Source organism: Microtus pennsylvanicus, chromosome 13 (genome assembly GCF_037038515.1).
Source record: "Microtus pennsylvanicus isolate mMicPen1 chromosome 13, mMicPen1.hap1, whole genome shotgun sequence".
Lineage (NCBI taxonomy): Eukaryota > Metazoa > Chordata > Mammalia > Rodentia > Cricetidae > Microtus > Microtus pennsylvanicus.
Genome location: NC_134591.1, coordinates 39347453 through 39364990, shown reverse-complemented (window position 1 = coordinate 39364990; position 17538 = coordinate 39347453). Strand labels below are relative to the sequence as shown.

The 17538-nt window shown below is 40.9% G+C and overlaps 1 protein-coding gene across 5 annotated transcripts in view; it reads right to left on the bottom strand.

The window, feature by feature from the left end:
- Oma1 (OMA1 zinc metallopeptidase) overlaps positions 1-17300 on the bottom strand; it is a 58022-nt gene extending 40722 nt beyond the window's left edge. For 3 of the 5 annotated variants that reach the window (XR_012907445.1, XM_075945505.1, XM_075945507.1), the window contains exons 1-6: positions 17222-17283; positions 10551-11051; positions 7909-8137; positions 4164-4337; positions 3960-4067; positions 288-416 (exon numbers count right to left, since the gene is read on the bottom strand). Coding sequence is in view for 4 of the 5 variants with exons in the window: in XM_075945505.1 (XP_075801620.1) it covers positions 288-416; positions 3960-4067; positions 4164-4337; positions 7909-8137; positions 10551-11032 (1122 nt within the window). In the remaining variant the exon portion in view is untranslated. Of the gene's footprint in view, positions 1-287; positions 417-3959; positions 4068-4163; positions 4338-7908; positions 8138-10550; positions 11052-11874; positions 11969-17221 lie in introns of those variants that run through there. The other 2 variants (XM_075945504.1, XM_075945506.1) reach the window with 2 other exon arrangements.
- Positions 17301-17538: the final 238 nt, after the last annotated feature.

The following is a 17538-nucleotide window of genomic DNA, read 5'->3' as shown; positions in this document are numbered from 1 at the left end:
TGCCACTGTCACAGAGATAAGGGAAGGACCAGTGACTAGGTTTTGTCTCTATGATATCAACATCTATGAAAAAAAAAATCCATGGTAGCTCTTTTAATCAATCCTTATATATCACTGAGCAGATGTAGAATTCCTTAATTAAATGCTACATAGGAACAACACCTAAAAATGAAAATCAGACACTAAAATTCCATATCTGACTCCAGGACAGACTTTAACACAGCTCTGAGAGACACTGCTTTCCATGGGTACTGTTGCATGCTCACCACAGGTCATCTTAGACTTACCTCCTGCAGCTTCGATTGTATCCATTGGCCCAGAAGTGCCAAGCTGTCTCGTGGACAGACAGCCCAAATCATTGTGAGAAAAATCATACCAAGGAAATCCAGTAAGTGAACCAAGCTAGCCTTTTCTGCCTGAGAATAATAAAACAACGAAAATCACTTAATAAATTAGTATTTAGTAAATGGAAACAGTACACATTTATACTTTCTAGCCATCACTTAATCATACTAAATAATTATGTGTGTTCAATTGGCCAACATGAACAAAGATCTGATTTTTTTAATTATTTATTATATTTAGTTTTTAGTGTGTGTGTGTGTGTGTGTATGTGTGTGTTTGTGTGTAGGGCATGGGCATGCCATAGTACAATAGACAAGGTGCTCTAATATAATGCTTCGTACACTGTAAAGATTTGTCACTTGTATTGGTTTTAAGAAAACACTGATAGACCAGTAGCCAGGCAGGAAGTAAGGGTGGGGTGACCAGACTAGGTGAATTCTGGGAAGGGAAAAAGCTCAGTCTGCAGTGGACACCCAGACACAGAGGAAGCAAGATGAGAAGGCCTTAATGATAAAAGGTACCAAGCCACATGGCAAAACATAGGTAAGAACTATTGGTTAATTTAAGTTGTAAGAGCTCATTAATAATAAGCCTGAGCTAATATGCCAAACAGTTTATATATTAATATAAGTCTCTGTGTGTTTCTTTGGGATTGAACGACTCTGCTGTAGGATGAGAAAGGACAGAAACGTCTGCGTGTAACAAGGAGGTCAGAGGACAAGTTGTAGGGTCAGTTCTCTCCTTTCATACGTGGGACCTGGGATCTAACTCATGCCATCAGGCTGCAGCCAAGAGTTTTTACTTGTCAAGAATTTCTCCCTTCATATACATGCTGTCTTCTGGCATGCCCCCTTTTCTTTGCTTATACACCTGTGAGTCACTTATGCCTTTAACATTGTACCACTTTTGCTGAGCTAATTATTCATCATCAGACACAGTAACAAATAAATTAATTAAATAAATTAATAAACTAGTTTCTTACATTAACCAGCACAATGATTCCTCTGGTATGATAAGCCCCATTTTATAGATAATGGACTGGAAATAGATATTTTGTGATTGCTCCAATTCACATAGCTATTAGTAAAAGGACCAAAAAAAAAACACAGGCTGATGCTATTTTTGGTTTCTAACATAGACACTATACTCTACACATCAAATAAAAGTGTTTATCACATTTATATTGTTACATAAAGCCTATACATATAAGATAACACACTTAAAACAAGAAAATTCAGAAGGAGATCACAAATTTAATTAAAGGTATTTTGGTGTGTATGACCTAATACATGAAAGAAAATAACACATTTATACAAATTTTCTGTAGTGAAAGTTTGGTATTTATCACTGAGAATTGGGTTCTGAGTGTTGGACACATTCACAGCAGTAAGCAGAAAAGGCTTGTATAAAAAGTGTGTTCTGCCCAGTAATGTCTAGTAAAAGTTAAATGCATGGGCATATTCACCAGTCACTAGTGTGTGTTAACTCACTACCAGGCTGACTTTCTACCAGTCACTCCCTGAATGGACACAACATGGCTAAAATCTAAAATCAGACTATGACCTTCACAATATAATCTCTCCTCAAAAAACAACTATCACACAACAGTTGCTAGCTGTAAAACAGTTATTGAATTCTACTATGAAAGACTGAAGTCAACATGACAATGTTTATAAAGAGAACACCCTTGTTATAGAGTATTAAAGAGAGTATAACTGCTTTTAGTCTTAAAAAATAGAAACATTTTTTAAACTGCATATTTATAGAAAAAAGAAAACAGAATAAAAGCCAGGTTTAATCAAAACTAAGACTTCCGAAAGAGAAAATGTTGTGTTAATAAGAGACCTTTGTCAAAGAAACAATAACTTTTTTCCATCATGGCTGTTCCCTGCCTCTTCTGTTTCATCTGACTGCCATCCTGTACTGGTGGTGGTAACCCCACACTGACAGGCATTGATGGATGCCACATCAGCTGAATGGTACCATCTTTTAAAGCTACAACAGCCACATCTTGAAAGCAACCTTAAACAACATGTAGATACAAGTTGGCAGCACCTGCGTACACTACTGGGTGCTATTCTGGGTCAGATGGGGTCAGTAAAGTCATTTCTCCCCTTGTAAAACCATTAAAGATTTCTGCTTAAAGATTACCAAATTCTCTGTGTTGTCCAATAAACACAGACCAAAGTTCGGTGTCACAGACAGACATAATCAGAGACACAGGCACAGATTCAAACATACATACACAGATACAGGCAACGGGACAAATAGATCACACACATATACACAACATACAGATGGAAGACACAGGAAGAGAAGTGGCGAAATCAAATTTAAACTTACACTTTGCCAAACTAACCCAAGAGAAAGTGTCTGTCTCATTCATTAATGCATCACTGATATATTAAGACATCATTATCTGAGAGATGTTGAAATACACTATAATGATACTATTTCTATTGCTTAGATTTATTCTTGTAAATATTTAGGGAAAATATTCTTTAAATATTTTCCTGTAGGTCAAAAGAAATCATGAATGCTTCAAAAAACAGCAACTTTGGCCCAGCTTGCCTAATTATTCCACTAAAGAATAGGTAGAATTGCCAGGCGGTGGTGGCGCACGCCTTTAATCCCAGCACTCGGGAGGCAGAGGCAGGTGGATCTCTGTGAGTTCGAGTCTAGCCTGGTCTACAAGAGCTAGTTCCAGGACAGGCTCCAAAGCTACAGAGAAACCCTGTCTCAAAAAAAAAAAAAAAAGAATAGGTAGAATTTTAAATGACTTTGGGAAAGATTTAAAACCATTATAATTTCCATTTGAAGTTAAAAATATTTGCACTTACAATTTAGCTTATTGTAATCCTCTCACAAACATTAACTGCATATTCCATTAGAAAATAAAAATATATTTATCTCTATTTATATGTGCAAAAGATTCATTAACATTTTCAATAAATAGCAATCAAAAACGAGTACAAAAAAATATGTTTTGTGTGTTATTAAAGACCCATATGACCACTATTAGTCTTTTTAAATGTTAGTTTCTTAACATATAAACCAGGGATGATAGATACATGCTCATAAGTTATTATTAAAGCTCTGAGTGAGAAAGAACATATTAGATGAAGCTCAGTAAACTGTTCCAGCAAGGTGTCATTACTTCTCCACATTCGTGTCATATTGCATATCATTTAGACATTTTCCAACAATATTCCAAGCCATCTTTTGAAAATGAGTAAGAATAAAACTGATTTACTACTTAAATAGTAATATCACTTTCCAACAATTAGTTTTCTGACTACATGTAAGTGTGTTAATAATTATGAAAGTTTAAATTTTAATGTGAAATAATTAGAGGTTGAGACTAATTACTTTTTAGCAAAAGAGACAGGTGATAAAAACAGTATTTAAGAGAAACACTAATTATTCGGTATCACACACTAAAGACTGTAAAAGTCTCAAAATAGGCTAATCACTTTTTTTCAGGTACAGAATAAGGCAAGTACATGCCATCATTAAAAAAAAAAAAAAATCCTGAAAAGATTGGGTTCTTTAAAGGCTACAACGTGGTAACACCAAAGCAACGTTCAACAGCTGCACATCATCCGGGTACTTACTGCGTGCCCCAGGACTGCATGTGCAATCTCATGGCCCAGAAGGAAGGAGAGCTGGTGAGTATCAGTTACACTGTTCAAAAGCCCAGTGAAAACAAACACTTGCCCGTTCTGCACATAAAGAGAATAACATAAGCAATCAGCCCACAGTAAAACTTAAAGGCACGAAAGCTAGAAACAAAAATGTATTTTAAAGTATTTACTTACAGGAAGGACAAAGGCATTCACATCTGGGGAATCAACCACATGAATCACCCAGTTGATCTCAGAGATCCCTGGGACATCCTGATTGCACTGAGTCAGATGATACACCACTTCTTTAACAGTCAGGTAGCGGGGGTCTCTCTCGGGTAGCATAGCGTCTTTAAATTCTTCCATCCACTAGAAGATTTTTCAAAAAGTATTGTTTAAGAGCTCTTGCTTATGCTGCTTCATGAAAAGTGCTTCATATGACTAGTGTTGGGTATTTTAATTTTGAATTGTATGAAAATTTACATATATTAAATGCTCACATTTCTGAAATTTAAATTATTCATGTAAAAGCAGTATAGTGTCTCACAAAGGAATAAATTATACGATTTTTTCATATAGCATAATTCAATTCAAATTTTATTCTTCTTTTCTATTAATCTATATGCAAGTAAAATGCTTAGTTATTTCTATCTTCCTAAGAATTCCAGGAAACAAAACTGCCTAGATACTAAAGGATTCACATGAAAAACTTCATATATAGCTCAGAGTGGGCACTCTAATGGCGTATGCAAAGCCTGAGCTCGAGCCTCACTCAGCACAAACCCAGTGTGTACACAGCCTTGTACTCTGAACACTGGAGAGGTGGAACCAGGATGGTTAGAAGGTCATCCTTTGTCTGCTGCAGAGGAAGTTCAAGGCCAGCCTGGGATACAAGAAACCCAGTCAGGAGAGAGAGAGAGAGAGAGAGAGAGAGAGAGAGAGAGAGAGAGAGAGAGAGAGAGTCAAAGAAAATTAATTACTTTCATAATCTACTAAATGGAAGAACACTCTATTCATAATATAGACTCAGGCTTTTACAAAGAGAGACAATATCTCACAAATTGTAAAATATTTGATCGACACTGAAGGAAAGAAAATCACTGAGATCTCAGAACTAATGGCCAAATCATTTTCTCTATGTGATGCTGATTAAAAAGCATAGCTATCTTATATAGGAGAACATTTTTTTTCTGAAGCTTTTTTCTGAGAGATTCTATCATATATACTGAGAAAAATTAAGGCTATTCTACAAATATTTAATTTTTATAAAATGCATAGTTTAATATATAAATCAAGTTGATAACATTTTTCTTTTTTTCTTTTGGCTTTTCAAGACATGGTTTCTTTGTGTAACAGTCCTAGCTGTCCTGGAACTAGCTCTTGTAAACCAGACTGACCTCCAACTCACAGAGATCTGCCTGCCTCTGCCTCCCGAGTGCTGGAATTAAAGGCGTGCGCCACCACCGCCTGGCTGATAATCTTTTTCAAGATGCACTACAATATATGACTTAATGGAATATGGACTTAGAAGACTACATCAATCACCATTTTTAAAGAATAATTCACAGGGGCTGGAGAGATGGCTCAGCGGTTAAGAGCACTGCCTGCTCTTCCAAAGGTCCTGAGTTCAGTTCCCAGCAACCACATGGTGGCTCACAACCATCTATAATGAGATCTGGTGCCCTCTTCTGGCCTGTACACAGAATACTGAGAATACTATATACATAATAAATAAATAAATCTTTAAAAAAAAAAGAATAATTCACAGTGTAAACAAATTTTAAAAGTCCTCTATTAATCCTCCTCAAAGAATCTGAATTTGCTGCCTACTGCTGTGATAAACACCACGACAAAGCCACTGGGGAGGAGAGGGTTTATTTCATCTTGCACTCTCAGGCCACACTCCATCACCAGGCCCGGCAGGAACTGAAGCAGAAGCCCTGGGAGAATGTTGTTTACTGGTGTCTCCTCATAGCTGCCTTAGTTTGTTTTCTTACACACCCCAGAACCACCTACCCAAGGATGGCACTGCTTACAGTGAGCTGGGTCCTCCCACATCAATCATTAGTGAAGACAATGGACCACAGGCTTGCCTATGGACCACTCTTGTGTAGGCATTTTCTCAACAGAGGCTCCTTTGTCTCTCAGATGATTCTAGTTTGTGTCAATCTGACAACACACTAGTTTACACACTATGAAATTATAGAATATTATAATAGCTCTATAAAAATGTTTGGATTCACAGACCAGTAGATAAAGCAATAAAAATGTCTAATCACATGAACACACTTATACATATATACAAAGTCATATGTATACACACAGTATATACATATAAACAAATCCATTCATATATTCATGTATTCATTTTTTAAGCTATCTGAATAGTAGAAGATATACAATTTCATACAAGGTTTGTTCCAATCTTTCTATAATATTTTTCTCAACCTATCTTCCTATTAAGACTAAATTTTAAAAGATACTTTGAATTTCTGTATGTATTCTTCTAAGACAGTGTCATTATCTTAACTAAGAGCAATTTTTATAGTAAAAAGACATTACTATCTGTGGTATTTAAAAGAAAATGGTAAAAAAGAAAAAAAGAAAATAGTTAGGAGGTGTGGCTTGCTGGAGTAGGTATGGCCTTGTTAGAGGAAGCCTGTCACTGTGGAGGTGGACTTTGAGGACTCATATATGCTCAAGCCATGCCCAGTGTCTCAGTTCATTTCCTGTTGCCTTTGGATCAAGATGTAGAGTACTCCAGCACCATGTCTGCTTGCATGCTGCAATACCCCCAGCCACCATGCTCCCTGTCATAAAAATAATTGACTAAACCTCTGAAACTGTAAGTCACCACTTCAGTTAAATGGTTTTTTTTTTTTGTTTTTTTTTTATAAGAGTGCTGTGGTCATGGTGTCTCTTCACAGCAATGGAAACCCTAACTAAGACAGTATCAATGATAACTTTCCTTTGACAAGCTCAGGTATTCATTTGCATTAAACAGACATGAAGACCTGAGCACCCTGGAGCTATCACCTAGTCAACCAATGGCATTCAGCACATCCCTGTAAGTGGTATCTACTGGAATGCAAGGATGGTCTTCATCCTTGAGGACACACGAGAGCACAAAGTACACAATGTGTCATTAGTACTAAAGTTATTACACATCTCAAAGAATTAAGATTTCTGAATCACTCCTTTACTGAGCATTCAGAAAAGAAGTTATTATGATGGCACACACCTATAACCTCAGCACTTAGGAGACGGAGACATAAGGGTCACAGGTTGATGGCTAACCTGGGTCTCATGGGCAAACTGTCTTAAGAAGAAAAAAATGGCAGAAAATACAGCAAGATTTCAAAAGTCAAAACTGATATTTGGAAAAATAACAACTGTCTTATTACACCTGACTTTCAAGGTATAAAAATTCTCACAACCTATTTACTTAGTTGATACATAAAAAGCACTTATTTGATACATAAAAACTAGGCACTACTTTGCATGCTGTGTTAGTTCCTAGGATAAAATAAACAAACCAACAATGTTGTTGGTCCCATGGAGCTTAACCTAATAAGGCCAGTGGACACAGACTACGTTAAGTTGCCCTATGGTAAGAAAGCAGAGGAAGGAAAACTGGCACTGCTGAGCACGGGGCACAATCACAAAGGCACAGTTCCCAGTTCAGCATGATCTAGTCGCTGGTTTGAGCCAGTCTGAACATCAAGCGAGGTTTTCCTGAGCAGAGCAGGGGCCACCCGGGTGGGAGGAAAGCCCCACTGCACATGATGCAAAGCCCTTCCCTGGGTATGAGACCTGGGAAAAAGTTACTATGTTCTATCAAAGACTAAAATTAAAAGCAGTACATCTTCCATATGTAAAGAGGCCTCCTGCCTCGGTGCCTCCTTATGCAATCTAGCTAAGGACAGTTCTTGCTACTTACCACTTGGTACTCCAGGTCTGAGAGAAGTCTGAAGTGCTCCTTCCCCAGCAACAGCAGTTTGCTCCTTCCTGTGACAGGGCTCACTTCCAGGTGAGTGAAATAGAACACCACAAACAACAGTCCAGAGGCACTCAGGCCAAGGAGCAACTTCCATTTATTCTTCTTCACGCTGTCTTTAAATAGTTCCTTCTTGTTGGGAGGAAGTGCTTGCCACCATTTCCTTATACCCCTGTGACAAACCAGAAAGGAGCATCGTAAGTGCATGCTCACCTTCCAACAAAGCTCACACACATGAGCCACAATTTTACAGCATCAATTACTTCAATCTCTATGTTTCTCTGTACACATAGCATTTTAAATTATAAAATTCTTAGCTAAAGTATGAAAAAGTCAGAAACTCTATAAAATCCATAAGGCTCGTCTGAATTTCCCTCCTCAGCTAGTGTGACGGCAAAGACTACCGTGGGGAGCTGTCTTACAGCTGCCACCGACCAACACTGGAATTGGTTGCCATGTCAAAGTGCTCTTCTAATGATTCTGCACATGTCACCTCATAGGCTCTTCCTCATGTAATAGCTTGATACAGAGGACAACCTAGCCACAGTGGCCGGATGGTCCAGTCGGTCCATCGTAGGCAGCAAGAGGAAAACCCAGGAGTAAAGGGAAGGTAGATAGAGTCCCCAGGCCATCATCTTGGGGTCACGAAGGATAAATATGTACCTTTCAAACTGCTCTTCCCGCTGGTCCCCAGACTCCAGCTCAGTCTATAACCCAGCAAGGAAGAAGAGAAGCTACCTCGGCTCTGACTCCAGGAGTGAGCGGTGCTGCCCAGAGCAGCAGCTCCACTAGTGTGTCACTAGAGCACCAAGAGGGAAGGGAGGATTGGAAGCAGCGGAGTAAAGAAATGGACACCTTACAGATGCAACCTGGGGACGGCCTTGTGAGCTGACAATAGTTCTCTCAAGTGCAGTAAACACTGACAACAAGCAATGTTTTCAATAGTGGAACAAAACATTTCTTTGTGTACACATTTGTCAGGTCTTAATAAAACTTATGACACACACATATGTGTACACACACACACACACACACACAAACATAAATCCCTTAACAGGGATTCATTTAACAAAGCAATTTTGTAGATCCTGTAATTTACCAAGTTCCTGCTATCATAGTTCCACCAGAAGGTCTCTGTATTCCACATCAAAGGCTTGGTCTCCGGCCTGTGGCACTACTACAAGATGTCAGGTCTCTAGTGATAGGAAGTAGGGTCACTGGGGATGTCCTTGAAGCGGATGTTAGGCTCCTGGCCCCTATCCATTTCTCTCTTTGCCTTCCTGGCCATCATGAAATGGATTAAGTCTCCTCTGCCATGTATTCCCACCAAGATGCACCAAGTGGCCCTAGGGCCTAAGCAACCATGGACTGAAACCTCAGACAGCATGAGCTGAAATATGTCTTTGCTGCCTTTATTATCTCAGACATTTCAGTGTTGGAAAGCTGGCGCAGAGACACACATGAAATGCCTTGGCAAAGTGACTGAACCAAGGAGTCATATGAACACTTTTTCCTTTTTTTTTTTTTTTTAAGTTTTTGGTTTTTGGAGATAGGGTTGACAGGGGTTTTCTATGTAGCCCTGGCTGTCCTGGAACTCACTCTGTAGACCAGGTTGGCCTTGAGCTCACAGAGATCCGCCTGCCTCTGCCTTCCAAGTGCTGGGATTAAAGATGTGTGCCACCACTGCCTGGCCACTTATTTCCTATTTACAACATTTATAGAATTACTACTTACTTATATGTGGAACATATTGTAAGAGGAAATTTACAATAGTAAAATCAACACCAAATCAGACAATTTTAAAGGACTAGAACTCACAAAACCATCATCCCTACAAACAAGGATGAGATGGTTACTTAGGAGCAAACGTAGATACCAATTTTCTGACACTGAACATCAAACATGTAGAATTAAACACATTATAGAGGAATTCTTCAGCTTTTAATAAAAGCAGACTGGGTTGTGAGTATGGAAGGAAGTAGAGAGCTAAACATAAGAAAACTTTATGAAGAAATGATTTGCCTTCTCCAACCTTCATGAAATGAGGAAAGGGGGTTGAGAAACAAGCACTAGCTATAAAACAAGTAATCATGAAGGATGACCAAGAGAAACAGAACAAGGATACACTGAAAACAGGATGGTAGAGATGAGCATCACTGATATGGCTAAGCCTGAGCCCCCAGTTATATGAGGGAAGACCCTCACTTCATGCTCACTGCCTAAGTCCCACAAACTGCAAAGGTGATGTTCTTAGGTGCTGCTGTCTCACAAGCTGCCGCCAGTACTTCCCATTCTCCCGATTAGAGATCTGAAGCCTCTTAGAAACGTCTCTAGCAACCAAACTTAAGGATCCATTTCTGTACAATAAGCAAATGATTTCAAGATCGCATAGAACAAGACTAGTAGAACTTACCTTTAGAAACTCAAATTTTGAGTTGAATATGGTATAAGGGAAAGTTTTTTTAAAAGTAGAGTTTTATAAAACAATAAAATTCAATTATTAAAAAATATTGTAAGTTGATACAAATGTAATATGAAAAGTTAAGAACTTAAACACAAATGTTGTTTCCCTCAAGTATTTTTACCTGCCCACAATGATGGCAAGGAGCTTCTGCACTGGTTTCAGAATAAGCAGCAAGAGAGGGACTGGGGCGGCCAGAGCCCGTGGAGACGTGTGGAAACTCCGGGCGGCTCTTGCTGCAGGGCAGCTCCGAGGACACAAGGCTGCAGGAGCAGGACCGCCAACCCCTTCCCTCGCTCCGAGAGAACAGTACGTGAGAACAGTACGTTTGTCGATAAGCACCCCTGTTTCCTGGCTTTGGCCATTTGAGAAGTATCTTGATTTTTTGTTACTGGAGGTCCTACAAAAATGGAAGTTTCCAAGCTGTAAAGTCAGCGAGTGACGCTGACTGACTGTGTTAAGTCCCCGACTCGCATTTACTACCCAAGGTCTTCGTGCCTGTGGACAGCCTGCTAGTGGTTTCCACTGTCTCCAGTTGGCCAGGGAATTCACTCCAGAGAGAAACCGGTTTCTCGTGGAAGACTGCAGTCCATACAGGAAGCTCATCTTGCTTTTGCTCGGCTACCTAAAACACAAAAGATAAGATGTAAGCACCTGTGGAAAATACGTCTTTGCAAACCCGGTGTGGGATGCTTAAGAAATGTGTGTTAAACATCCTAAGATGAACGCCTGTGCTCTTGCCCATTGCCCACAGCAGCCCCTTTCGACAAACCAAACGGGTACACACAGCATTAGTTCACTACACAGTGCTTATTTGCAACACTTAAATCGAAAACTTCATTTTAAAAAAAAAAAAATGTGGTTTTTTTTTTTTGTTGCAGGGAATCTGATCAGAAAATCATTTGGGGGAAGAGAAATAGCTTAGGTAAAACAAGAATAAATTTGTATCAATTGACAAATACAATGAATATAATAGGACAGAAAAGTCTAACTTACAAAATTCCAATGTATTCTTTCAAATAAAACCATGAAACTTAGCTAGGCAGGGTGGTGGATGTCTTTAATCACAGTACTTGGGAGGCAGAGTCAGGAAGATCTCTGAGTTCGAGGCCAGCCTAGTCTACAAAGGGAATTTTAGGACAGCCAGAGCTACACAGGGAAACCCCGAAACCCCATCTCAAAAAAAAAGAAAAAGAAAAGAAAAGAAAAAAGAAAAAGAAAGGAGGGAGAGAGACTTTTGATTGGAGTCAGGATGTAAGAAGAGAGACTTTAATGTCACCTAAAAAATTGCTTTAAAATCAGAATACATAAAACAAGGGTTTCAATATACTTGGCAGTAGGTGATAAAGAATCAAAAGATAGGAAACAAGATGAGAACGTACAACTAACGCAGAGAATTACCTGATAAGTTTCTAAAAACACACAGACAGGAGAGACTAGCCCCTTACCTGCCCTAACCTGCCGGTAGCTGGATCTTACGGGCAGAGCACAGGAGCACAGAAGAGCACAGAGAGAACTCGGTGTCTGCACAGGCCCTAGCTAGTCCGCTGAGTACTAGCTGGTCACATGAGTAGGAAATCTCCCTGAAGCTTGGAAAGAACCAGCCGATGACCTGATGACTCTGGGACCCACATGAGTGAAAGGAGAACCAACTCCTTCAAGCTGTCCTCTGGTACCCATACATGTGCTATGACACACACATGCATAAAAACAGAGAGAGAAAAAGAGAGAGAGAGAAAATAGATGCTGGGAGAAAAAAAAGACAGAATAATCAAATGCATTGGATAAAGTCTGTAGTGAACATCAGCTGCAGAAGTCAAGTGAGACAAATGGATGTGTCTGAACACAGATGTGTTGTTGTAGGAAATGACTTTTCTTAGATGATGATATGGATGTGAATATCTCATTCCTGACATACGTGATAGAGTATCTATTCATGAATGAAGCTTATTTCCAAGTACTCTTGCAAATACATGCAGACATATACAGCTCCACACAACTGTACTTCTGCACACATATATACACACACAGGACATAGAGCCAAGGCTGTAATACTGATAATCATATCTATGTGGCTACACCTATGTGGCTATATCTATGTTCCTCAGATTTTTTTCAATTTTTCTAATGTTTTAAAATCTCATGGAGGACATGTCATGAAACTAACTTTACTATTACAATATTAATACCTAAAAAGATGTTTCAAAACTGCTAATTTTAGTGACTAGCATTGTCTGCATAGTTGACAATTTGAAGGTTATTAGACTGTACTTGTACGTAATTTGTACACTACACTTTTGTGTTATTAATTTATGAAGTGAATAAGGCCAACACTAAGTGAAAATTAACCCCATGGAAGCCCTTCTTGAGATACTACCAATTAAAAAAGAGTAGAGTCAACTTAGCCTATTAATAGCTTGACATTAACAAGATACTTCCTGTTGTGGTATATTTGATCACAGTGTGACACTCTTGAGACTGTGTTAATAAAGTAAAACTTGGGTGGGGAGGGGCAGCCAGTGTCTTATTGACGAGAATTGACCATAGAGATTTTAGAGGACCCAGGATACAATAGAGAGGCACAGGAAGGCTTAAGGAGGGGCTGAGAGAGATGCCTTTTTGATCTGGGGAGTGTGGGGAAAAGGACAGCTGGTTGCTCCTCTGTCACTTCTTTGATGAGGCTTTCACCCTGACACTTGACTCCCAAGTTTTTATTGATAGAAGAACAAATTAGATAAACACTTGAACTTTCTAGCTTCCTCTCTTCTGCGCTGCACTAAACTAAGAAGTGAGGTATGATAATGACAATGATGACGATGATGATGGTAATAATTTAAGTCTGAAAATGATTGCAAACTCGTAGCCATGTGTCACATATAAAAAAGTGACGGAGAGCTGCACCGTAAGGCTCCTCGCCATGCAGGCAGAGCTCCAGGTGCTCTTGAGGCACGCAAGAGATGCAGTTAACAGATGTGTGCGCTGCTGCTGGTACAGCACAGCATCCTGTCTTACTGACACTGTTTTTAAAGTAGAATCAACACCATCTACAGTAATAATAGAAAGCACATCATTACCATTAGCAAGTACTACATGCTATACATAGCTGCAGGTCCTGTATGTGAGTAGTTTCTTAGCCTGCATTAAGACAGATACCATGTCACTAGGCAACAGGAGTGTCTGAGCTCCATAGTAACCTAATGGGACTGACCATCTTCATGTATGTGAAAACGCCGTTGGGTTCTTCATTGGCTAAGTGGTATGGAAGCTATTGGAAGAACATAAAATATAGTCCTTATCTTTGTGGCGTTGGCATTCTAATCAAGAACTGGATTTATTGGGGGAAAATACATAAAATTTCTTATTGATGCCATGTGCTTTTTTTTTTCCCTAGAAATCAAACTACAAAAACAACATGAACACATTTTCTTTCCTTCAAATCTGATGGCTTACTGTCGTAAAGCTTTTAGCACTTGCCTGACCATGACCTCAACTTAGGGAATAGGCCAGCAGGAGGTCATGTTAGCCCCTAAAGGCCACTGGTCTCAAAGCCAACAGCAGACATCTACCACAGAGACAACTCCACATTACGCATATCTAGCACAGGAATTAAGGAAGTGTGTACGTAGGGTCTGCAGTTGGTGCTGCAGCAAACCAAGTCCATGCAAGGTGGACCCATGAGGGAAAGTTCTGTAAGTGTTTGCACAGAAAGAATGACAGAATATACATGTGGTGAGAGACCACAGAGGGAGGGAGGGAGGGAAGGAGGGAGGGAGGGAGGGAGGGAGGGAGGGAGGGAGGGAGGGAGGGAGGCTAACCATGGATGCAGTTGAGTGCCTGAAGGACTTCATGTTCTCTGACACCACTGTGCTTTCCAAATCTGAATGAGCTTCAGAAGCTCCCTAACACAGTTCCCCCTCTTCGTCCACTTTCTGAGTCTTACAGATGATCTCAGAGACATTTTCATGATTGCACACAAGTTCACGCGCAAGCTAATATTTCCATGTAATATGTGCCAAGAAGCAGCCTGAGGGATCCCCCTTACACACATTTCCCAATCTTCCAGAGACTAAGTTCCAAACTATACTGGATTAGCCCTAGGATTTTAACACCCAAAAGAGCAAAGGCCACTTTAAATCAGTCCTGCCAATCTATGTCCTTACTACGTCACTGCAGCTCACCCTGGGCTCTGTGACCCTGCATGGAGATTTTACTACAGGCTCTCCAGCCCCTCTGCTTTAGTTCACTAGCAACCCCTTCTCCAAGCAATCTAAAGCAATCCTTAAGAAAGGCAAATCAGCCTGGTAGTGTTGGTGCAAAAAAAAAAATGAAATCAACAACATAAGTCTAACCCAAAGAGTCAGTCACACACAAAGAGATCTGCTAACCTAAATCAGCAGTAAGTGCTACCTGCAAGTGCCCTGAAGCTAGTGTGCCAGGGCAGGCCTGTCTTCCAGCACTTGAGTCACAGAGCTGTTGAAGATAATTTAAAAAACAAGACTTTCTTGATGTGGGATTCCCCTCTGTATGCTATGAGAAATGGGTTGATTTAAGATATAAGAGTTATCTAGAAATTAGCCTAAACTATTGGCCAAGCAGTGTTGCAACTAATATAGTTTCTGTGTGATTATTTGGGTCTGAGTGGCCAGGAAACGAAAGTGCAGTCTCTGCCTACACTTTCTTTACAACAGGGAGAGGCTAAGTTGAAGGTCAAAAGGAAGACCGCATAAAACTTCCTATAGAAATGTTCTCTGTGCTGTCCACTATGGCAGCCCCGGCATGTGGCTAGATGCATCTAAGGAACGGAATTTGTAGTCTGCTTCGTTTTTATTATAGGAGGAGTTATGAACCAGTGGCTGTCACACTGAGCAGAGAAGGTTTGCATGTTAGGGACAGGTGAGCTTCTGCAGAGCCAGAAAGATGCGAACACAACCACCCAAAGGAAGTCCCGCAATGTAACCGAATCAGACCTTCACAATGCCAAATGTTTCAAACCTTTCTACACAGGCCACAAGTTCAGATTTACTGTGAAATTTACCTATATCAAAATGTTGCCAACCAAATTAATAAAACTTGATCATCTTAACCAAACTTTCCACTCAGGAGTGTTTTAGTCATTAATTCATTAAATAATGAATGAATACAACACATCAGACCCATTCTGTGTAGCAGATACAAAGCAGGGAAGAAAAAAGACAAAAATCCCTGCCCGGTCTGTAAAACTAACAAAGATAAAACACACTAATGGATACAAAAATAACCTCAGAAAAGACCTACATGTAATTTAGGGAGCAGATTCTGGGGGGATCCAGTATTTCCTCTTTCTGGGCAGTTTAACTTCTACAGGGTTCATGAACTTTGTAAACACTAAGCCAAGCAAGCACTTCTGTAATTGCCACTGGTTCTCTATGAGCTTCAGTAAACATCCTAATGTTGCTTCCTGGCACCATCTCCAAGCCTCCTCCACCCACTGCTAAATTCTAGAATGTCTGGTTCACTGACACCCCTTCGACGATAAACTCTCATCAGCGTATCACACACACTATTCACATCGCTTGGCTCCGTTCGTATGAGATGAAAACTGCTCATTTCAGGGCATGTGCGAACATTTTTAACGCAGTCTACCAATAGAAGGTAAAAACAAAAGGCCCAAACGCTAGGTACATAATTAAAATCATTATCATTTCTACCATTGACAATCACCTGCCTCCCAGAATAGAAACAGTGGTTGTTAATCTGAAATCATTAATTAATCCTTAAAATGGAGGTTTTTTTTTTTAAGGGGGTGGGGATCTATACGTTTTCAAAGAGCCAATCACCACACCGCACAGTACCTAAGAAAGAACTGGGGCTGCCATGTGCTCGTCAAAGAATCATGGCAGATCAACAAACATAGCTGGCAGACTTGTAGGATTAGGAAATTAATGATGTGAGAAAATTAAACTATTTGGATTGCTAGCCTCTAAGAACATTCCAGACCCTTAATTCTTCAAGTGCCATCCCAGAATGAGCAAATAGTGCACTCACTGGCTCTCACAGCTGACGTCTGGAAGACAGTCTTAACAACTCTCCCTGAAAACGACTATTTCTTCTCTAGTTTCTATGGAAACAGCTGTCAGATTGGCAAAAATAGGACATGCACTTTGAAATAATCATTCAAGCTAAGTACATGATGGGCGGCTTCTAAAAAAAGAAAGTTATCAGACTTGGCTCTTCAGTTTCCAAATGTCACACAGCACCCCTGCACGTTGGCTGGGGATACCGGCTAATGAAGCTAAATCCTTTTAGGAGGGCTCCAAGACCTTGAGAGTCGCCCTGAGGCGGTCAGTTCCTACGAACTATCAACTCCTAAATTACAAGTGTGGTTATTTTCACCTCCAGAGACTAACGTTTCTGGCTGAGGTTTGCCCCGCTCAAGTGCTCCCTGTCGCACCGCAGGTGACATGTAAATAATGTTTAAAAATGATCCTCGAATACAAGTTGCTTAGGATTCAGTAAGTTCCCTGGAACTGTCCTGATGCTAATAGTTGCGACAGGAGCATTTGTCTCTGAACAAGGAGGAGCGGCGGGACGGGAGGGGAGACCCGCACAGGCCAGGCCAGCCACACCGCAGGAGGAAGCGCTGCTCAGGCGGAACCTAGCACCGCCGGCGGGGGAGGCAAGTTTCCAGAAAGCCCGCCACCCCGGCCGTTCGCGCCGACCCCGGCAGGGCCCATGCCCACCGCAGCCCCGAACCCCGGCCCCAACTCCCCATCTCCGCCCTCCCCGCCCAGCGCAGGGAGAACGCCGAGCCGTCACCGTGAGCACGCACTCTAGCCGCGGCCTGAGCGGGATCCAGCAGCGGGCCTCCGCGCAAGCGCACACCCTCCCAGGCCCCGCCCCATCACTTCCTGCCCTTGGGACCTCCCGGGTGCCTTTTGCCCCGCCCGCGTGGTGGGACTCGGTGACCCTGCGGTCCCTGACAGGCTGCGGCCCCTTCTGACTGTAGCGCCTTGGCACACCCGTGTGGCTGGAGGAGGATACTCCTGGATAAGCCACCTGCTGGGAACTACACACTTCCTTGAGACTCGCCACGACCGTGTTGGAATCTCAGTTCTGCCCCAGGGGAAAGCGAT